We start from the raw sequence: 24,382 nt of genomic DNA, 5'->3' as shown, positions 1-24,382 counted from the left end.
AGCTACTATACCTATAGTCTATAGGCTTAAAATATTACTATTGCAAATTTGATTTGTATATATTACATGCAAATATGCTAGACACTAAGGAATGTATCAAGGCAAGGATAAACTATAATCTAGTGGTGAATGTGGGCCTACTTCTTTCATAAAAATTGTATAGTATTACAACCCTTATATGCTCTACGTATTATAGATATGAGTTGAACCCAGCACCTAAGATTACATGAAGTCATATTAGGCATTTTAACTTTGAGTAGTGACATTTGCATACCAGAAAACTTTGCATAAAGCCCAAACTTACATTTGCCTAGCTAGTTCTGATGCTTAGAAAATAGATACTAATCATTGTTGATATAGCTGTTTTTCCTCAATAAAGGAAATTTAGAGATGAGAACTTCATGAGCTTAAATCAACCAATATAGTGATTGGAGGAGAGGGGTATTGCTTTAGAATGATTAGTATTACTGAACTTCCATTTTATTTTTAGTTAATGCTTATTTTGAGATAATTGTACGTTACATTTAAAGAAATAACAGAGAGAGATCAATTGTATTCTTCCCCAACCTACCTCCCTCAATTTCCTTCAGTGTCAACATCTTGCAAAATTATAGTACAATCAGAATATGATACACCAACATTGTATTAATTCTGCTGTGTTTTTGTTCCTTAGGTCCCCTGTCTCTAGGTCATAGGTGGTCTGCTTCCTCTAACCACCATTCTATGTCTCCCTATATTTTGTTTATATAATTTATATATACTGTATATAAACTATATATTTTTTCAGGCATTTTATTTGTGCATAATGGAAAAAATAGGGGAAAGTATGTTTATTCCATCTTCCCAAAAGCAGAAACCCTAAATTTTTTAAATATTAAACATCACTAACTGTTTTAAACGATGAGTGTTAAAAATATTTTCAAATAAGATATCTGAGAGGACCCAGGAGAATTTTGTCTGTTAATTTCCCAGACTCCTTTTTGGCTCTTTCAGTGTATGCTCTTTCAGTGACTATAACCCATTTGATAGCAAAGACAGAAGTTCCTTTGGCATTTAATGTCATGTTCTTTAAAAAAACGTATAGAGTCATTGAGATGTCTGAACATTTTATTTGCAAATAACATTAATTTTAATGTCTGGACAATTCTTTGAGCCTGTTGCTAGTGTCTGCTCACTCCCTACATTTCCTCCTGAGGCATCCTAAGGCCCTCATCTGCCAGACCAGGAGATCAAACCCAGGCACCTTGATGACCTTTTCCTTCCCCCTCTCCTGATACAGGTTTTCACTGGAAAAGTAAAATCAGACCCATCAGTAGTTACACTTGAAAAATGCCTGAGAGCAGCATTCCCTTAGCTGGCAGGCTTGGGTTTTTTTTGTTTGGTTTTTTTGTTTGTTTGTTTTTAAGATTTATTTGTTTATTTTATACAAGAGCCACGGTACAGGCCAGATGTGTGGGAAGGTGAGAGGATTCACCAGAGACAGAGCAGGGAACAGAATAGGCAGACTGACCAAAAACACTGCTGAGGGGAGCAGTGGGCAAGACAGGAGAGGTCTGTCCCGCTATGTGGGACCCTTGCCGCCAGCCGGCTGGGATGGGACCAGCTATGCAGAGGCTGCTGACAGCTTCACAGCTAAGTGCTCAACCGCCTGCACCACCAGGGGAGGCCCCAGGCTTGGTTTTACGTGTCCAAATTAGGCGAGTCATTGATTGTTTTTTTTTTTTTTTAAGATTTGTTTATTTGTTTATAAAAGCACTGGGTACAGTCAGAAGCGCAGGAGGGTGAGAGAATTCACCAGAGCCAGAGCGGGGAACAGAACAGGTAGACTGACGAATTACACTGCTGAGGGGAGCAGTGGGTGCGGCAGGCGAGGTCTGCCTACTATGTGGGACTTGCCAGCGGCCGGGGATCGAACCAGTGCTGCAGAGGCTGTGGGCAGCTTCTCAGCTCAGTGCTCAACCACTGCGCCACAAAGGAGTCCCCATTGATTGTATTCTTGATTTAACAAGAACATGAGGGGAATCCAACATGTCAAATAAACTAATGAATTTCATTCCTTTTTTCCAGGCAGAAGCTTATTATACCAAATGAAAGTTATCCTGTTATCCTGAATACTTACTTTTGTAAGAAAGTTGTTGCCAAAGAACATTCAAAAACAACACATGAAATGCGCTGTTGGGGCACACCCCTTCAAAGAAGAAATATCACTTTGGCCCAGATGTTTAGATTCAAGAGTCTAATGAATGATTCACTTGAAAGCCAGGTAAATTCGTATTGGCTTAAAGGTTTTCTGCTTTGTAATAATACTTGATTTGAAAGGGTTTCAGTGTAAGTGAAGATGTTTACCTTTGGTCTCCTTCCAAATATATAGCAATTATGTATGCTGAAGAATCTTGTTGTTATGCCTGGAGAAATTGTGGTTCAGTTCAGTATTTGGTTATGGTCATTTTATAGTATTTTATCTTTCCAATAATTTATTTTTAATTTCTACTTTTTTAATTATTTAAAATATTTAATTTTTTTTTAATGTTTGAGGGGTTTTTTTGTTCTCATCAGTATCTAAGAATTTTTTAAGTCCTCTCTAAGTTATTAAAAAATCATATTTGTCATTTTCACATCTATCTTGGAACAAAAAGAACTGTATAAACTTCAGCTTACACAGTAAAAATTCGTTTTTGGAATTTTATTGGCCCTGAGCCATGCTTGTCTGCCAGGATAAGTTTAGGAAACCACTAAACTTCAATTCCAGCAGGCATGAAGGCAATTATATTAATGTCTGGGCATTCATTGAGCCTGTTGTTAGTCTTTGTTCACTCCCTGCATTTCCTCCTGAGGCATCCTAAGGCCATCATCTGCCAGATCAAGAGATCAATCCCATTATTTCAAGTTCTAGTTATTTTTTATTATTTCAAGTTCTAGTTACCAGTGACTCCCTGTATACCTGCTCAGCGCCTCTGAGTTACACAAATCAGTCAGCACTGACAGTGTGAGAAAAAGTAAGAAAGATGGAAAAATAGCCACATTTACACTTTTTTAATATGTTGTTTAATCAAACAGAATGGCCCTTGATTATCAGAAGAAGCCTCTTGGGGGATCATGAAATAAGGAAGGTTCTCTTATCAGTTGATTTGGGACAAATTTAAAATATGGCTCAAAGCACATCATTGCTTAAATATATAGTTTTAAACAGCAATGTGCTATTATGTCAAATTCATGGCTTGTATTTTCAACTCACACACATAACAATGATACTAGAGTATAGTTAAGAGAGCCTTGGTTTAAATTCTGCTCCATCCATTTCCTATTAGGTGACCTTAGTCAGGATAATAACTATCTCTGTCTCATTATTCTTATCTGTAAATTTGTGACAATGATATAATCTACATCTTTGGGTAATTGTGAGGTTTAATATGTTTATTATGTAAGCACAGTATATAAAGAAAAGTACCTGGAATATAGGAAGTACTCTAGAAGTGTTATTGTGATAATTAATACTATTCTGAAGCATTGCTAGGAGACTGCATGAGCATGGTAAAGCAACTATGCTAGTAGCCAAAACTTAACTAGCATTTAATAATATGACTCTTATTGAACCTTAATGATTCTTTTACTTTGTATTTTAATTTGTCCTCTTGGAATTGCTGCATCATAAAGGAAAATATTTCTAAATTACCATGAGGTATTTTAATATCAGGACTTCCTCCATATTTTCAAAGACCCAAAATGGTCTAGGCTTCCAGAGACACAAAACACTCTTTGCACTTTCCCTGTCACTCCTGCTCATAGACCTCCTCACCAGCTGCATGGCATACATAGAGTTCTACTTCATGGATTTGATTTCTTATTTTCATCATTCCTTTAGTGTTCAGCAGTTACATCAAAGGATTGCCTAAAAAGGTTATTATTTGGTATGAAGCACACCATCATGAGTCAAGCTGAAAATGTTCCTTTGTGTGTCTTGAATAGGTTATGTGTAGTGGGCTCACCATCATGGGGAAAGACTGGACCCACAGGCACAGAGAAGCAAAACAACACTTCCCAGCCCAACCTCCCCTGAGGGACTCTCTCCTGGATGCAGTAGAGATGCAGGGAGCTGGCACATGGTCAGGAGTTGGAGTGCGAGTGGTGGTGCAGAGAGTTTACTCTCTTCCTTACAGGTGTCAAATGGGAGGTGGCTCAATTGCTCCACTCAGCTCAGAACCAGCTAAAGTTCGGTGAGTGGTAAGATACAGGTATAAGTATATATAGTCATGTAAAGAAAGCAGCAATGTCTTGGCTACACTTAACATGTGGGTTATTTTTGTTTGGTTGGTTTTTTTCTTACATCAAAATTTGAGACACATGGTGGTTACCTTATCTCAAACTACTGCTGCAATATTTATCAAGTTTCAAATGTCTTAGAAACCCTAGTAAATAAATGGCAATTCATAAGTCTGTAGTTTTTAGAGACTGTTGTTTCAGTCTACATCAGTGCTAACTTTCTTCAACCTTGTAAATGTTGTATATTTGTACTATCCAATCAGGTGGCCATTGACCACGTGTGGTTACTGAGCACTTTTCAGTAACCACGTGTGGTTACTGAGCACTTTTGTTTTTAAGCTATATGATCGCATTTTTTGTTTTACTAGCTACTTTTTCACTTATACTATATTTTAATTATTACAGGGTTTAGTAATGTTTCATTTGAGTCAGCCTTGTGTTAAGGATTTCATATGATTTTTTAATTAACAACAAATGACCTTTATAGAAGAAAGAAGGAAGTTTTAGAAAGACAATGAAGGGATAAAGTTTGTAGTTCTAGAAAGACGAGATAAGGTTTTAGCTCCTGGTGGTCATAATCCTTTGATAGGCTTCTGTCTTATCCATGTCTTCAGGGAACTTTGATGTACTCCCCTGCTTTAGGGAGTTTTGCTGTTCTCCCCCTGCGCGCTGGTTCCTTGCCCAGCTGGACCTAGGGACCTTGGCGATAGCCGTTAGCCCTAAAGGTCACTGCAGGGGGAGGTGCAGCAGGTCCTCCTTTGTTTTTAGAATGGAGCTGGAAGGCATACATGTCTCGTTGAAGATGATGGATGGACCTGTGAAGGGAACGAATGCAGAGTGGAATAAAAAGACAAAGGAGAAGGACAAGTAGGGAAAGAGCAATGAAAGAGAAGACAAGATGATACCAATAAGTAGGAGTCAGAGTTTAGAGGGTAGAAGCCAGAGAATGAGCAAAGGAAGAGACTGAAGTGTGCAGATGAGACTTGCTGACAGCAGAAATTTCAGCTTGGAGAGACGAAAGGTCATGAGAAAGGTCATTGTCATGCCAGATGCCCAATAGGTGATGTTTGGTGAGATTCCAATGTAAGGAAGAGTTATAATGTAAGGGCGTAACACAGATGAAACGAAACTGAACATGGCAACGAGTAGACAGTTGTTGTTTGAGAAGCTGAACCTCATTGCCAATAGCAATAACAATTTCTTCCAGAGCATTTAACTTTTTTTCTAACTTATAGTCAATGTCCCGCTGTGTTGCAAGCGCCATGGACACGTTTTTGGTAAGGTCATTTACAAAAGAAGCTGTCTTAGCTTCCTGAATTAAAGCAATGGAGGAAGCAGCCAATGAAGTAACCAGGGAAATCAGGGCAGCAATACCTAAAATAAGGGTAACAATAAAACATTTAGGACGAAGAAGAGCATGTACCTCATCTAAAACTTGCATGGCAATATTTATTTATTTATGTCAGTACTTGGCATAACCTTTTGAGTTTATCTTTCCTTCTATGTTTAGTTGCCCTTAAAGCAGTAAAACAGATTTCAACACAGTAGAAATTAGAAATATAGATGCTGGTTCATCTATCATTGTTTCTAACTACTCTTAATAAGACACATATATTAAAGAAACAATACTTAGTCATTCCATTTTCTGCTTTCTCATGCCATTTAGAATGAGTAACAGGAGACATTTCTGTGTTGATCATGAACTCTTTACGTGGATGGCACTTTATTTGTATATACGATGACTTCCAAAAATTCTCCTTTTGGTGTAGAGCTAGAGATTATTTCTTCCAGAATTACTTAAAAGGTTTTATTTTGCTTGGAATATGTATATGTGTGAAGTCCATTATTTCAGTTTTAAAGCTCATAGCATGACTTACAACTGTAAACCAGTCTTATGCTCTGGCTTAAATCTGTGGTAAATATAAATAGAATTATGTGAGACAATCACAGATAAGAAATAGGTTTTGTCTTGCTTTGCTGTTTTTCATAGTATGTACCCAGTGTTTCATAGTATGTACCCAGTGTTAGCCTTTGAAAAGAGAATGCTGAGTAAGCTAGGCAAACGGTCTTGTAAAGCTTCCCCATACAAGCACATAGATCACAGAATCCTGAAGATAGGTCAGCAAGGACTGCCATGGTGATAAGAAGAGAGAACCAAACTGGGTGAGGTTGCTTCCTTCTGAGTAATCACAAACAACATGCACATCAAGACTGTTCTTCCAGTTCCTTCGGAGGTACTTGTTTTACTTGTTGAGCAAAGAAAAGAAATTAGAAGCTAACATGTTAGATTCTGCCAATGATCAGCATTATGAGTGTTTTGGATTTATACATTGAAACATACCCCAGCACATTATACAGGTATAAGACTATACCTATAGTTAATTGAAAAAAAAAAATCCAGGTACAAACCTCAAAAACAAGAAAACAGCATATGGTTATTCAGATATAATGACTATACATTGTGTTCAGTGTGTTTCTTGTAGCACAGATGAGATTGCATAATGCTGAGGCTAGAGCATATTAGTCCATTTTCATTGAAGAGGAAATAGCCTAAGAGTTTCTAACTTGCTGAAAGTTATACAGTGGACAAAAAAAAAAAGTAAGAAATGATGAGATACAGAATTCGCAAATGACAGTTACAGAGTATTTTGGAGCTGAAAGAAAGGTGAGAAATTGAGTTCAAGCCAATTTGTGTTTAGATTAGGACTGACTCAGGGTCATGCATCCTGTGGCAGAAGAAGTGAAAGTGCCTGGTTATGGGGAGAAGTGATTGGTGTGTAGGAAAAAAACTTTTGGGGAGAAGACCACTTTTCACCTTTGGTTTAAAAACAAGACTTCTAAGATATTTTGGGGGCCCAAAAAGCTCTTATGTAATTACCTGATCCCTGTTTTCTAGATCTGTTTACTATAATAATGATCAAACTTTCCAGTTCATTTTTTAATTTTTATTTATTTTTTAATATCCTTGTTTATATTTTCACAGTATAGAATTTCTCCACTCAGGTGTGGTCACAATAATTTTCCTACCACCAGAGCATTCGTAGTCCATTATGCTCCCCTCCTCCATTTTCTACTCTCCTTCTCACCCCCTCACCCCTTCCTCCAAATGTGTCAGATCTGTTGTCTGCTTTAGGGTCAGTCTTACATGTCTGTCTTTACCTGGTACTTTGTTTGATTTCTCTAGATTACACATATAAGTGAAACCATCCAATATTTATTTTGTCTGGCTCACTTCATTTAGATTAATCCCTTCCAGTTCCATCCATTTTGCCATGACTGGTATAAGTTTATCTATTTTGACCACTGAGTAGTATTCCATTGTGTATATATATCACAATTAATTGATCCACTCATCAGTGTCCATAGCTTAGCTGTTTTGTAAGTAGTGCTGCTATAAACATAGGAGTGGAATTGATGGGTCATATGGCAGATCCATTTTTAGACTTTTGAGGAATCTCCTCACATTTTTATAGAGCTGGACCAGTCTACACTCCTACAAACAGTGTAATAGGGTTCCTTTTTATTACACTCTCATCAGGACTTGTTTCTGTTCTTTCTTTATATGGCCCATTCTCAGTGGTGTGAGGTGATATCTCATGTGGTTTTGATTTACATTTCCCTGTTGATAAGTGATGACAAATGTTTTTTCATATGTCTCTTGGCCATTTGCATGTCTTCTTTGGAGAAGTGACTATTTAACTCTTCTGCCCATTATTTGATTGGGTTGTTTATTTTCTTTTTGTTGAGTTGTGTAAGTACTTTTGTAGATCTTTGATATCAATCCTTTATCAGTTGTATGACGTGCAAATATTTTCTCCCATTCAGTAGGGTGTCTTGTTTCGTCACTCTCTTTTGAATATAGATGCTCTTCAGTTTAATATAGCTCCAGTTGTTTATTTTCACCATTGCTTTCCTTGTTGCTGGAGATGAATCCACAGAGATGTTTCTGATGTTTATATCATGGAGTGTTTTGCCTGCATTTTCTTCTATGTATTTTAGGGTTTTGGGTGTTGCATTCAAGTCTTCTATCATTCTGAGTTGATTTTCCAGTGTGGTGTGAGATAATGATCTAGTTTCATTCTTTTGCATGTGGCAATCCAGTTTCCCCATTACCATATACTGAAGAGGCTTTCCTTATTCCAGTGTATGTATTTTGCTACTTTGTCAAATATTAGTTGTCCATAAATGTGTGATTTTATTTCTGTGCTCTCAGTGTGATTCCATTGATCTGTGTGTCTGTTTTTTGTTATGTGCCATGCCATTGTAATTATTATGGCTACAGAATATAGTTTTTGAAGTGTGAAAGTGCAATACCTCCATTTTTAGTCAGGAGGGTTTTGACTATTCTGGGTTTCTTTTCGTTCCGCATGAATTTCATTAATCTTTGTTCTATTTCTTTAAAGAATGCCATTGGAATTTTTATTGGGATAATGTTGAATCTGTTAAATTCTTTGGATAGGATGGCAATTTTGAGAATGTTAATTCTTCCTGTCCATGAGCAGGGTATATGTTTCCATTTCTTTGTGTCTTCTATTTTAGCAATGTTTGATAGTATTCTTTGTATTTAATTATTTTGGGGGAGGTTGTATGTAGGATGGTTTTCTTAATTTTTTCTTCTAGTTCATTATTTGCATATAGGAGTAACTAATTTTTGAGTGTTGATTTTGTATCCTGGCACTTTGCTGAACTGGTTTATTGTCTCAATTTGTTTTTCCATGGAATTTTTGGGTTTCTCTATGTATATTATCATATCATCTATAAATGATATCTTTACTTCTTCTTTCCCAAATTAGATCCCTTTTATTGCTTTCGTTTGCATACTTTCTCTAGCTAGGACTTCTAATACTTTGTTAAATAAAAGTGGTGAGAGTGGACCACCCTGTTCTTATACCAGACCTTAGAGGAAAGGCTTTCAATATTTTACCATTGAGAATGATACTAACTGTTGATTTATTATATATGGCTTTGATTATGCTAAGACACATACCATTTATTCACAGTTTTTCAAGGGTTTTCATCATAAATGGATGCTGAATCTTATCAGAAACTCTCTCAGCATCTTTGATATGATCATATGATTTTTCTTCACTATTTGTTGATGTGGTGAGTTACACAGACTGATTTTCGGATGGTGGAGCCCTCCTTGTGTTCTCAGTATAAATCCCACTTGGTCATGGTGTATAACCTTTTTAATGCATTGTTGGTTTCAGTTTGCTAAGATTGTTGAAAGTTTTTGTGTCTGTGTGTTATAGATTGGTCTATCATGGTCTATAGATTGGTCTATAATTTTCTTTCTTTGTGTTGTCTTTGCTTGGTTTTGGTATTAGAGTAATGTTGGCATTATAAAATATGTTTGGAAGAAATCCTTTCTCGATTTTCTTGAAAATTCTGAGCTTGATAGGTATTATTTTGTCTTGAAGGTTTGGTAGATCTCACTTATGAAGCTATCTGACCTTTGATTTTGTTTCTTTTTTTTTAAATAAATTTTATTTTTATATTCCCCATACAATTGCAGTCCCCTTATTTTGATCCCAATCCCTCCCCTCCTCGCCCCCCACCACCCACAGAATGTCTCTGGTTCATAGTTGTTTGTTGATTTTGATTTTTACTTTCTTATAGGTATTCATTTTCCCTGTCCCTTATTTAAGTTTTCTAGATTCCTGCTATGAGTGAGACCATCCGGTATTTTTCTTTTTGTTTTTGGCTTATTTCACTGAGCATGATCCCTTCCAGCGCCATCCATGTTGCTGCAAATTGCATGTGTTTATCTTTTCTGAATGCTGAGTAATATTCCATGGTGTATATGTACCACATCTTCTTGATCCAGTCATCTATTTTGGGGCATTTGGGTTGTTTCCAAAGCTTAGCTATTGTAAATAGTGCTGCTATAAACATAGGGGTGCAGGTGCTCTTTGGAATTGATGTTTCTGTGTCCTTTGGGTAAATACCTAGGAGTGGAATTGCTGGATCATATGGAATGGAAGCTCTATGTGTATTAGGACCAGAAATCTCCACACAGCTCTCCATAGTGGTTGGACCAGTTTGCACTCCCACCAACAGTGCAGGAGAGTTCCTTTTTCTCCACATCCTCGCCAACATTTGTTGTTGCTAGTTTTTTTTAATATGTGCCATTCTCACTGGTGTAAGATGGTATCTCATGGTAGTTTTGATTTGCACTTCCCTGATTGCAAGTGATGTTGAACATTTTTTCATATGCCTGTTGGCCATTTGCATTTCCTCTTCAGAGAAGTTTCTTTTTAGCTCTTCTGCCCATTTTTTGACAGGATTATTTTCTTTGTTTATGTTGAGTCTCAAAGCTCTTTGCAGATTTTTGTGATCTGTCCTTTATCATTAGTATTGTGTGCAAAAATGTTCTCCCAGTTGGTGGGGTTTCTCTTTGTTTTTGTTATTGTCTCTTTTGCTGTGCAGAAGCTCTTTAATTTGATGTAGTCCCAGCTGTTTATCTTTGCCTTCACTATCACTGCTTTGGGTGATGTGTCTGTAAAGATGTCTTTGATGTGCATATCACGTAGTGTTTCGCCTATATTTCCTTCCATGTACTTTATGGTTTCTGGTCTTATGTCTAGTTCTTTAATCCATTTTGAGCTGATTTTTGTGTATGGTGTGAGGTAGTGGTCAATCTTCATTCTTTTACATGTAGCGACCCAGTTTTCCCAGTACCATTTATTGAACAAACTTTCTTTGCTCCAATGCATATTCTTTGCCCTTTGTCAAAGATTAGTTGACCATAAATCTGTGGGTTTATTTCTGGATTTTCTATTCTATTTCATTGGTCTGTATGTCTGTTCTTGTTCCAATACCATGCAGTTTTGATGATTATGGCTTTGTAGTATAGTTTGAAGTCTGGGAGTGTGATGCCTCCATTCCCTTCTTTTTTTTTTTCAGGAGAGCTTTGGCTATTGGGGGTTTTTTGTGATTCCATATGAATTTCATCAAGAATTGTTCTATTTCTTTGAAGAATGACATTGAAATTTTGATTGGAATAGCATTGTATCTGTAGATTGCTTTTGGTAGGATGGCCATTTTAGTAATGTTTATTCTTCCAATCCATGAGCAGGGGATGTCTTTCCTTTTCTTTGTGTCTTCTTCTATTTCTTTTAACATAGTTTTATAGTTTTCTTTGTATAGGTCCTTTACCTCTTTTGTTAGATTTATTCCCAAGTATTTGATTTTTTTTTTTGTTTCAATAATAAAAGGGATTTTTTTTTTAATTTCTTCTTCTTCAGATTTATTGTTTGTGTATAGGAAGGCTACTGACTTTTGCGTGTTGATTTTGTATCCTGCCACTTTACTGAACTGATTGATGAGTTGAATTAGTTTTTCTGTGGAGTTATTGGGGTTCTCTATGTTTATTATCATATCATCTGCAAATAGTGATAGTTTGACTTCTTCTTTTCCTATTTGGATTCCTTGTATGTCTTTCTCTTGTCTTATTGCTTTGGCTAGGACTTCCAGTATTATATTGAAAAGCAGTGGTGAGAGTGGACATCCTTGTCTTGTTCCAGATCTTAATGGAAATGCTTTCAACTTTTCACCATTGAGAATGATACTGGCTGTTGGCTTGTCATATATGGCCTTTATGATGTTGAGGTATGTTCCCTGTATCCCAAGAATTTCAAGGGCTTTTTGATTTTGTTTTTTGGGAAAGTTTTGATTACTGTTTCAATATCCTTACCTGATATTGGTTTGTCAGATTTTCTATTTCTTCCCCCTTAAGTCATGATAATTCTAAGAATCTGTAATTCTAAGAATTTTTTATCTAGTTTGTTGAATTTGTTTAGCAAATTTTCATAGCAATCTCTTATTAGCCTTTTAATTGCTGCAGTCTGTTATAAATTTTCCTCTTTCATTTTTGATTCTATTTATTTGAGTTTTCTACCCTATATTTTTCAGTGAGCCCACATAAAGATTTGTCTATTTTGTTTATTTTTTATCAAAGAACCAGCTTTTTGTTACTTTGATCTCATATACTATCCGTTTGATTTCTATTTCATTTATTTCTGCTCTCATTTTTATTATTTCCTCCCTTCTACTGGCTTTTGGATTTTGTTGTTGTTTTTGTTCCTTTTCTAGTTTCTTAAAATGAGCGACAAGGTTGTTTGTTTGGGTTCTTTCTAGTTTCTTAATGTGGCCCTATATTGCTATATATTTTCCACTTCGAATTGCTTTTGCTGTATCCCATACATTCTGAAAGGCTGTGTCCTCATTATCATTTGCCTTGGGATATTTCCTTTTTTCTTCATTAACCCAATGGTTATTAAGTAGTATGTTTAGTCAGTTTCCACATATTAAAGTATTTCCTTGTTTTTTTCTTGTAGTTGACTTGTAGTTTAGTACATTTATGGTCAGAGAAGATACTAGGTATGATTTCAGTCTTCATGAATTTGATGACTTTTGTCTTGTGATCCACTATGTGGTCAGTCCTGGAGTATGACCCGTGTGCACTGGAGATAAACATGTATTCGACTTTTTTTGTGTGTGTAGTGTCATTAAATGTCTATTAGACCCATGTGGTCTTGTTCTTTGTTTAGGGTTTTATGTCCTTATTTATTTTCTGTCTCAATCTGTCTTTCAGTGCAAGTGGAGTATTGAAGAATCTAACCACTTATATATTTTCTCCAATGTCTGGTTTCAGATTTGATAATAGTTGTCTAATGTATTCCGGTGCTCTTTGTTAACTTTTTAAGCCAGAAGTCTGTTTTGTCTTATAAAATATGGCTGTCCCTGCCTTCTTTTTGGTGCCATTTGTGTGCAAGATTGTTTTCCATCCCTTTACTTTCAGTCTATGTTTATCCTTGGTACTTAGATGTGTTTCCTGGAGGCAGCGGAAGTATGGATTCTATTTCCTAATCCAACTTGATACTCTGAATCTTTTTATTGGGTTTAGTCCATTGATGTTTAGAATGATTATTTTTATATAAATGCTCATTACTGCCATTTTGTTCTTAGCTTTGTGGTACATTTCATTCCTTATACATTTCTTTGTGTTCATTCATCTCTTTGATGCATATCCTAAAGCTTCTTTTAATATTTCTTGGAGTGGGACAGGGTTTTAGTTATAAACTCCCTAAGATCTTCTTTGTTTGAGAAGGTCCTTACTTCTCTCATATATAAAAAGGAGAAGCTCTCCACTTTAAAAATGAAACAATAAAGAAGTAAAATAATACTTAACCCTCTACTAATTCTTTGCTTTTGTACATATAAAGACATATTATGGTATGTGCCTTTAAGAATGGAGAATCACTTATCAATGTTTTGTATTGTAGATTTTTTAATATATATCATGTAGCATGTAAATAAGAGAAAACATTATCAGAAGGCTTAGGTTTATAGCTTGGAAGCTTCCATTCTTTGCTTATTGAATTTTTACCTCTTTTTCTGACAGCAGATAATTTGCAGTGACCCCCATCAACACATTTGAATTAATCCTATACAGAGGCATGTGCTTGGCAGAAACAGAAGGAAAATGTCATGACACCTACCACTGAAGGCAGCTCCAAGTCAGCTCTCTTGCCATAATCTACTTTACTCCCTCAAAATCTAATTGAGTGACCTAAAAGACAATTTTCAGCTGCTTTGTGTTTTCCATAAAGTATGAGAAATTACCAGGTCAGAGTAAATTAAGGCCTGTGAAAAAACAAAAAATTCTCTTTTATGTTAGACTATTCTGCCATAGTAATTCTCCCTTTCCTATTCAAACCAGTTCAGATGATTATTGATGAAACACTATGGTAACTTTTATATCTTCCTTTATTTAGCACCTAAATAGTAGGTGTCAGTCACAGTCTATTCTGCAGTGTTAGCTGATTCATTTAATGAAATCAGTAAGATCTTCTGATGACACATGATTTTTGCTGAATTTGAAATTAAATAAAATTTATTTGAAACCAGACAGTTCTGAATAGATAGCTTTAGACAAAAGCTTTAGACAGCTCTGAGCTGTCAAATTTTATCAAAAATATACTGTAGATTTCAGAAATACAATGTGTAAGAGTTTCCTGTCCATTGTTTTTCTGAATGATTTCCTTTTACTCAACTATTGAAAATATTTCTACAGGGTGTTGTAGATCAGAGTAACCCACACCAACTAGTTTTATAAGTCTGTAAAATCAAAGGTAACAAGAAAACAATCCAGACAATACTCCCTAACCATTAAGTTAAGCATTGTGTCCAAAGCTTAAACAATTTTACTGGATATGCTACATTTTGAATGAATATTAAATGTTAGCTCAATAGAAAATATTATTTAAAAAAATAATTCAGAATTCTAAAGATAATATTAAATAAGTACATATCTGATAAAACCATCAGTTTTTTTTTTTTTTTAGCAGAAAGAAATCACAGGTCAAAGAGATAATTTATGATAGAAGAAACTACTTAATAATTTATGATAGAAGAAACTACTTAATGACAGAGCAGAATCTAGACATGTTACCTCACTCCTACTCTATGGTGTTTACCATTAAACAGTGCCTTTCATTCTCCCTTTCTGAAACATTCTCTTCCATTCTCCTTATGATTTTTAACTTAAGGACAAATAATTTAATCTTATTCCTTAGAGATGCATATTCTTTCTTATTGTCAGTGCAAAAATATTTATAATAGGAGAATTAATCTCCTGTGAAGTTATTTAATTCAGAGAACTTGCTTAATGGTCATGCACTTGGACGAAAAGCAATGAAAGAACCTCCTAGTTCAACAATTTAGAAGTTATCCTACCTTTAGTTTATGAAAATTATTGAACTGAACTCAAGAAAATACATTTTCCTTTCTCTATGTCTTGGTTCTCTTCATGTATTGATACTTTCTTTGTTCTCTAATCCTCTATTTCTTCATCCTTTTTACTTGGAAAATAAATCCACTTTTGTCTTAGGTCACACAGAGGTTATAAAACTACACATTATCCTTGTGTTCTTGAAGCACAGCCTAGTGGGGTAGTCTCATGCAAAACAATTAAAAGCAAACACATTTAAGATTATAAGTAGTGGTAAATGTTCTAGTAAGAAAAGGTAGGACCCCGTCAGAGAGACCAATGGAAAGGGACAGAATTAATTTAAAAGTTCCAAGAATGGGTAAGGCATTACTGTTTAAGATAATACCTGAAAGATAAGTAGATATCAGGTAAAAAACTGATGAAAGAGATTTGCACAGAGAAGATGAATACCTTTGAAAATTTTTAGACAGGATGGAGAAGTCAGTGTAACCTCGTTGCAGGGCTCAGTCAGAAAGCCCAGAGAGCAAGTCATCCACAGCGTCACAGACCACATGCAGGAGCTGCAGAATCTGTAGGGGCTGCCCAATAACCCAAAATAAGATTTACCTGTTCAAAATATGTTAGCTGTTGGATGGAATTTGGTTTAAGAAGAGGTACACATGGAGCAGGGCACCACTACAAGCAGAGGCCAAGAAGAGGTTACTGCAGTAATCCAACTCAGTGCATGTTGCTAAGTTCCATATGGCACCACTGGGAATCAAGAAAAGGGTTCAGATTGGGTGTGGAGGAGGTCAAGTAGAAGGAAGTAAATAGAAATGCTCCTCAGTTTGATTGCTTTGTGCAATTATGGGCCACTCACTGAGATGAGAAAAACTAGAATTAGGAGAGGTTTAGAGGGAAATGAAGATTCAGTTTGGCCTCTTTAGTTTGTTTCTTTTTTTCCTTCTTTTTTTTTTGTATTTTTTAAAAATGAGTTATCATTTTTTAAAACCTTCTATTTTATTTTATATATTTTTACATCATTTTTCATTTTGGCACAATGTATGCATTTTCATCTTGGTTATACTCCCCATACAATTCCCACGCCCCTTATTTTGATCCTACTCCCTTCTCCTCCCCCACCACCAGTAGTGTGTCTCTGGTTTATGGTTACTTGTTGATTTTGATTTTTACTTTATTATAATTAGTCTTTTTCCTGGTCTATTATTTAAGCTTTCTAATTTCCTGCTATGAGTGAGACCATCTGGTATTTTGCTTTTTCTTTCTGCTTATTTCACTGAGCATGATCCCTTACAGCTCCATCCATGTCGCTGCAAATTCCGTGACTTCATCTTCTTTGATTGCTGAGAAATATTCCATTGTGTATGTGTACCACATCTTCTTGATCCAGTCATCTATTTTTGGGCATTTGGCTTGTTTCCATAGCTTAGCTATTGTAAATAGTGCTGCTGTAAACATAGGGGTGCAGGTGCCCCTTTGAATTAATGTTTCTGTGTCCTTTGGGTAAATATCTAGGAGTGAAATTGCTGGGTCATATGGAAGCTCCATCTTTAGCAGGTTGAAGAATCTCCACACAGCTTTCCATAGTGGTTGGACCAGTTTGCACTCCCACCAGCAGTGCAGGAGAGTTCCTTTTTCTCCGCACCTCACCAGCATTTGTTGTTTCTAGTTTTTTTAATATGTTTCATTCTCACTGGTGTAAGATGGTATCTCATTGTAGTTTTGATTTGCATTTCCCTGATTACAAGTGATGTTCAACATTTTTTCATATGCTTGCCGGCCATTTGCATTTCCTCTTTGGAAGTTGCTTTTTAGCTCTTCTGCCCATTTTTTGACTGGGTTATTTATTTTGTTTTTGTTGAGTCTCGTCAGCTCTTTGTAGATTTTTTGTGATCGGTGCTTTATCATTAGTATTCTGTGCAAAAATTTTATCCCAATTGGTGGGGTGTCTCTTTGTTTTGATTACTGTCTCTTATGCTATACAGTAGCTGTTTAATTTGATGTAGTCCCAGCTGTTTATGTTTGCCTTCACTATCACTGCTTTGGGTGATGTGTCTTTAAAGATGTTAATGAGGTGTAAGTCATGTAGTGTTTTTCCTGTATTTCCTTTCTATATAATGATTTCAGGTCTTATGTCTAGTTCTTTAATCCATTTTGAATTGGTTTTTGTGCATGGTATGAGGTAATAGTCAAGCTTCATTCATTGCATGTAGCGACCCGGTTTTCCCAGCATCATTTATTGAACAAATTTTCTTTGCTCCATGGCATATTCTTTGCTCCATTTTCAAAGATTAGTTGACCATTATCTGTGGGCATGTTTCTGGATTTTCTGTTTGGTTCCATTGGTCCGTGTGTCTGTTCTTGTTCCAATACCATACAATTTTGATTATTTTGGCTTTGTAGTATGGTTTGAAGTCTGGGAGTGTGATACCTCCATCCCCTTCTATTTTTTGCAGGAGAGCTTTGGCTATTCAAAGTTTCTAGTGGCTCCATATGAATTTCATCAGTATTTGTTCTATTTTTTTGAAGAATGTCATTGAAATTTTTATTGGAAGAGCATTGAATATGTAAATTGCTTTTGGTAGGATGGTCATTTTGATAATGTTAATTCTTCCAATCCATGATCAGCAGATGTCTTCCCATTTCTTTGTGTCTTCTATTTCTTTTAACAGTGTTTTATAGTTTTCTTTGAATAGGTCCTTTACCTCTTTTGTTAGGTTTATTCCCAAGTATTTGATTTTTTTTGTTTCAATAAAAAAAGGAATGGTTTTCTTGATTTCTTCTTCAAATTTATTGTTTGTGTATAGGAAGGCTACTAACTTTTGTGAGTTGATTTTGTATCCTGCTACTTTACTAAACTGATTGATTAGTTTGATTAGTTTTTTAGTGGAGTTTTTGGGGTTCTCTATGTATACTATAATATCATCTGTAAATAATGATAGTTTGACTTCTTCCTTTCCTGTTTGGATTCCTTGTATGTCTTTCTCTTGTCTTATTGCTCTGGCTAGGACTTCCATTTCTATATTTGAAAAGCAGTGGTGAGAGTGGACATCCTTGTCTTGTTCCAGATCTTAATGGAAATGCTTTCAACTTTTCACCATTGAGAATGATAATGGCTATGGGCTTGTCATATATGGCTTTTATGATGTTGAGGAATGTTCCTTGTATCTGGAGAATTTCTGGGGCTTTTATCATAAATGGGCGTTGTACTTTGTCAGAAGCTTTCTCAAAATCTATTGTTATTATTTATGGCTTTTATATTTCTTTTTGTTGATGTGCTGGATTACACTGATTGCTTTTCAGATGTTAAACCATCCTGTGTCCCTGGAATAAATCCTAGTTGGTCGTGGTGAATTATTTTATGGATACATAGGTAGATTCTGTTAGTTAAAACTTTATTTTTGCATCAGTGTTCATTACGGAGATTCATCTGTAGTTTTCTTTTTGTGTGTTGTCCTTGTTCGGTTTTGGTATTAGGGTAGTTGGCTTCTTAGAACGTGTTTGGTATTTCCCTTCCTTCTCAATATTTTGTTTTTGTTTTCTTTTTTCATTATTTTCTTTTTTTTCACATTTTTTCTTTATATATATTTTTTAAAGATTTATTTATTTATTTATACAAGCACTGGGTACAGTCAGCAGCATGGGAGGGTGAGAGAATTCACCAGAGCCAGAGCAGGGAGCAGAACAGGCAGAAGGACCTAAGTACACTGCTGAGGGGAGCAGCGGGTGGCAGGAGGGGTCTGCGCACCATGTTGTACCCTCGCCCTGCGGCCAGGGATCCTACCGATGCTACAGAGGCTGCGGGCAGCTTCGCAGCCCAGAGCTCAACTGCTTCGCCATCAGGGGAGGCCCTTTTTCTTTATTTTTAAACAATATTTGCTTCCCCCCACCCCCTCAGGTTGAGTCCCCATAGAATTTCCTTCCCCAAGACACCCATGCACCATCACCACAGTCCTCAATATTTTGAAAGAGTTTGTATAGGATAGGCACTAGTTCATTTCTGAATGTTTGGTAGAATTCATTTGTAAATCCATCTGGTCCTTGGCTTTTGTTTTGGGGAGGGTTTTGATTACCATTTCAATTTCACTGCTTGTAATTGGTCTTGTTTAGGTGTTCTAATTCTTCTTTATCTAGCTTTAGATGATTATAAAGTTGTAGGAGTTTGTCTATCTGTTCTAGATTGTTGAACTTGTTTGCATATAACTTCATCGTAGATTCTGATTATTCTTTTTATTTCTACTGTGTCTGTTGTGATTTCTCCTTTTTCATTTGTGATCCTATTTATTTGTGCTTTCTCCCATTTTCCTTTGTGAGTCTGGCTAGGGGTTTGTCTATTTTTTTCTTTTGAAGAACCAACTTTTGATTTCATTTATCTTTTGATTTTTTTTTTTTTAGTTTCGATTTCATTTATTTCTGCTTTGATTCTTATTATTTTCTTTCTTCTACTGGCTTTAGGGATTTTTTTATTGTTCTTTTTCTAGTTCCAGTTTTGGGGCCTGGCTTGTGTGGGGTTTCAGCTCACCTCTGACTGTGGGGAAAGCCCTGCTCAGTTCCACACAGTGTTTGTTAGGTCCAGTTGCAAAGCTCCCTGTCTTAAATATGGCACATCTAGCACATGGTTTTAGATTACTCAGTGACGGTCATTCACCTCAGTGAAGGTTCCCATGCATCTCCCTAGTCCATGGGCCTGGGCACCTGGGCAACTGCCATCTGGGTAAGCTTTTTGAGAGCATGTGCGCTTTTCCTCACTGGCTTACTGGCTGGCCTTGGGCTATTTGTAGGTCTTTCCATAGAGTTCTTATCTTCCTCTAATCTAGTTTGAGTTTCTCATAAGATATTTAAAAATAGAAATCAGATGAGAAAACCTGATGTAAAAGTCTCACATTCAAAGGATGTTTTTTAGATTGGATTTTAGATTTTAGATTGGATATTAGACTTTGTGTGTTTTTTTTAATCTATGCTTGGTCAGTATGTATATTTATTTGTACATTATTTTTTAAATTTTTTTAAAGATTTGTTTATTTATTTTATACAAGAACCAGGGTACAGGTCAGATATGCGGGAGGATGAGAGGATTTACCAGGCAGAGCGGGGAACAGAACAGGCAGACTTGACAAAATACACTGCTGAGGGGAGCAGTGGGCGCAACAGGAGTGGTCTGTTGTGCCATGTGGGACCCTCGCTGGCCGGCCGGGATCCAACCCGGAATGCTTCACAGCGTGGCACTCAACCGCCTGCGCCACCAGGGAAGGCCCTATATGTACATTGATTTTATTTGCTAACTTGAATAGGTGTGTCTGTCCATGGTGCTAACTTCTAAAGTTACTAGAAGAAATACAGTGAAAAGCAGATGCTCCCAACCCTCCTGTCACAAACAATTCCTCCTACTCCTCTCTACACCCCCTTCCAGAGCTGTTCTGTCACTATCTCAAGCCAGGACAATGGATAAGAACATGTTAGCAAAATAGTAGATACAAAGAAAAGAAGAAATACTAGCACTGAGATCTCAGGGCCTGTAGCATTAGAGAAGACACTACCAGCAGAGGAGACTGAAAAGGAAGTCTAGTGATACAAGAGAACAAGAGGTATAGCTATGGCAGGCTCTTGGGATGGGTATTTTTCCATGTGTAAGAATCAGCAGCTATCTATGGTACTACAGATGTATCTAGTAAAATAAGGGCTGAAATTATATGCATTGGATTGCTGAGGATTCCCTGGTTGACTTTGTGAACAGGAGGTGCAATGGAGTGGTGAGGGTAGAAGCTAACTCGCAGGGAGTTGAGAAACAAGTGGGAGGCATGATGGAGGGGACTAGTTTTGATAGCAAACATTGTGTAAGGGAATGAAAATGTATAACATTAAACAGAACAACAGAATCACAGTGAGTAGTATGTCTCATTTTCAATATAAGTACCCTTTTTCTTTTTAAAATGCATAGAAGTAGACAAAGGTTGTCAACGGTCAGATCATACTGGTCTGAGTTCAAATAGAAATTTGGGACAAATTACTTTTCCTATGTTTGAAAATATTTTTCATGTCCCTGCCCTTATAATAAGCCTCCAATAGAGGACAGATTTATAGCTCTTTAAAATCAAGCACAAAATACTTAAAAATTATAAAATACTGATAAACAATATTGTTATGATAAAAAACCTAAAATAAGCAAAGAAAGCACATCAAATTACAAATCAACATTTTCTGTTAAGTATTAAGCTGTTGCTCGGCTTTGGGGAAGTTTTATTTAAGTCGGTTTTTACTTATATGCTGTTAGCTTCCATCACCTCTCTCATCAATATTTGTAAACTCACATGTTAAATGTCACTACTTCATTCTAAATGATGGAGGTATAGAAATTCCTATGTAATAAACACAGGAAAAAAACTGCCCTACTGGTCTAATATTGGATTGTGCTGTTAATTGTGGCTGGTATATTTTTAGTTTTGTGTAGAGCATCCCAGATTCCTGATGGTTAAAATGGCCCAGTATTCACGTAGAATAAGGAACATGAACTAGTATATTATGAATGTGATGATTAGAGGCCTTTGTGTGTATGTGAATAGTAGTGAAAAACTCATATCAGGCTTACTAGATATCTTTTGAAAGGGTCACTGGCTATGGCACATTGATCCCAAGTGGTGTTCTTACCAGATGGGTGTCTCCTGGGTTGCATGCAGCTCTTCTCCCTGTTTGTGAATTTTAACTTTTCTTCCTGTTATATGCTGGACTCGTATCTTTTCTGTGCAGTATGGGAAGGAAAGGCTTGGCTACTTTCTCCAAAACAATGAGACACTCATGTCAGCAGTGAAAGGGCCAAAAGGAACAACTCATCAAGAACATACTTGACCATTTAACCTGCTCTTCTTTTCACATAAAATCACAGACTACAAGAGAGTTCATTGATTGACCTACTTATGACATTTTTGTAAGATTTTTATTTTTTTTAAGATTTATTTATTTATACAGCACTGGGGTACAGGCCAGAGGCACGGGAGAATGTGAAAATTCACCAGAGACAGAGCAGGGAGCAGAACAGGCAGAAGGACCAAAATACATTGCTGAGGGGAGCAGCGGGAGAGACAGGAGAGGTCTGCCACACCATCTGGGAATCCCCCTAGCCGGCTGGGAATTGAACCGGCACTGCAGAGTCTGCGGACAGCTTCACAGCGCTGCGCTCAACCCACTGAGCCACCAGGGAGGCCCTGTAATATTGTTATTGTTATTTATACTTCTGCTTTCTTCTTAATGTTGTAGGAAAAAATAGGAATTATTCTTATTTCAAGGATTTGAGTGTTTATATTATTATGCAAAAGATATTATAAGAGCAGGGCATCCTTTCTTAATATATCCTCATAAATGTTGCCATAGACCATTCTTTAGGTTTTTCCTACCTGTGCTCTCTTAATAAATTCCTATTATCTCTTATTCATTAGCTCTGTGTTCTTAGTCTTAAACCCTTAATCTCAGTTGTCCAGCTCTTAATGTTTGCTTATTTCCTCTCTAAAATAGTTGGTCGTCCTAACATATCTCAAGATTATATGGCCTGTTCTCAGTTCTGTTTCACTACTGGTAGAATTTCTACTAGTAATTCTTTTAATTGATACCTTTGTCATTCCTTCTATTTACATTCTACTTATTATGAAGGGTAAAATAGGATTACACATCTAGTACTTACTGTTCTTTAATTAGTACACAGAGAGATCGAGATGAAACCTGACTAAAGAGAAGCTGAGGAGATCTATCTTATCTTCCCTCCTTTTTAAAGAACTTTGTATCAATTGACATAAAAATTGCCCATTTAAATAATACAATTCAAAGATTGTTATAAATGTTCAGAGTTGCGCATTCAGAACCATAATCTAATACTGGAACATTTTCTTGACCAAAAAAGAGAAATTCCATACCAACTGAGCACTAGCTGTTCCTTCCCCTAACTGGTAATAACCATTAATCTACTTTCCTTTTCCATAGATGTGACTATTTTGGACATAAAATGTGGAATAATACAATTTGCGGCCTTCTGTGATTGGCTTTTCTCACTTTGCATAATATTTTCAACATTTATCCATGTTGTGATATGTTATCAGTATTTTCTTTTTTGATATTTCATTGTATGGATATGCCATATTTAGTTTAACTTTTTTTCAGTTAACGAACATTTGGGTTGTTTCTCCTTTCACTAATAAGGATAGTGGTGTTATAAACATCTGTTTACAAGTATTTCTGTGGATGAAGATGTATGTTTTCAGTTCTCAAGGATATAAGAGTGAAATTGTTGGATGATATGGTAACTCTTCAGTTTAATTCTTTGAGAAATTAAATGGGTTTCCAAAGAAATTGCACCATTTTACATACTGCAATAAATTAGGGATAAAATATCTCTACAGCCTCACCAAGACTTATGATTGTCTGTCTTTTTTTTTTTGTGGGACCCTCGCCAGCAGCCGGGGAATTAACCGGCGCTGCAGAGGCTGCGGGCAGCCTGGCAGCCAAGCGCTCAACTGCTGTGCCACCAGGGGAGGCCCTGTGATTGTCTGTCTTTTGATTGTAATTATGAGTGATTTCTCTCTCTGACTTTGATTGTCATTTCCCTAAGGATCTATGATATTGAACATCTTTTCATGTGATTCTTGGACATTTGTATGCTCTAGAGAAATGCCTGTTAAAGTCCTTTGCCCATTTTTTAAATTGGGTTACTTACCTTTTTTATGTAATTGTAAGAGTTCTTTCTTTATTCTGGTTACAAACTTCTTATCAGATATATGATTTTCAAGTATTTTCTCCCATTATTTTTACATTTTTTGATGGTGTCCTGTAAAACATAAAGGTTTATAGTTTTTTTTTTTAATTTTCAATATACAGTTTTTATTATTTTTATTTTTATATTCCCCATACAATTGCTCTCCCCTTATTTTGACCCCATTCCTTCCTATCCCCGCCTCCCCATGGTATGTCTCTTGTTCATAGTTGTTTGTTGATTTTGATTTTTTATTTCTTATAGTTATTCTTTTTCCTAGTCCCTTATTTAGGTTTTCTAGATTCCTGCTATGAGTGAGACCATCTGGTATTTTTCTTTTTCTTTCTGGCTTATTTCACTGAGTATGATCCCTTCCAGCTCCATCCATGTTGCTGCAAACTGCATGAGTTTATCTTTTTTGATTGCTGAGTAATATTCTATTGTGTACCACATCTTTTTGATCCAGTCATCTATTTTTGGGCATTTGGGTTGTTTCCAAAGCTTAACTATTGTAAATAGTGCTGCTATAAACATAGGGGTGCAGGTGTCCTTTAGAATCAATGTTTCCGTGTTCTTTGGGTAAATACCTAGGAGTGGAATTGCTGGGTCATATGGAAGCTTTATCTTTAGTAGGTTGAGGAATCTCCACACAG

At 36.2% G+C, this 24,382-nt stretch overlaps 1 protein-coding gene across 1 annotated transcript in view; it reads left to right on the top strand.

The window, feature by feature from the left end:
• SPIDR (scaffold protein involved in DNA repair) overlaps positions 1-24,382 on the top strand; it is a gene marked incomplete at both ends in the record, with an annotated part of 537,674 nt that overhangs the window by 365,770 nt on the left and 147,522 nt on the right. The window contains 2 exons of the mRNA XM_084230569.1: positions 2,068-2,263; positions 3,967-4,214. Coding sequence (XP_084086695.1) covers positions 2,068-2,263; positions 3,967-4,214 — 444 coding nt within the window. The remainder of the gene's footprint in view (positions 1-2,067; positions 2,264-3,966; positions 4,215-24,382) is intronic.

The sequence above is a fragment of the Talpa europaea genome (assembly GCF_964194135.1).
Source record: "Talpa europaea genome assembly, chromosome: 3".
NCBI lineage: Eukaryota > Metazoa > Chordata > Mammalia > Eulipotyphla > Talpidae > Talpa > Talpa europaea.
The sequence above is the reverse complement of the archived record's forward strand: the minus strand, read 5'-3'. Positions and strand labels throughout refer to the sequence as shown.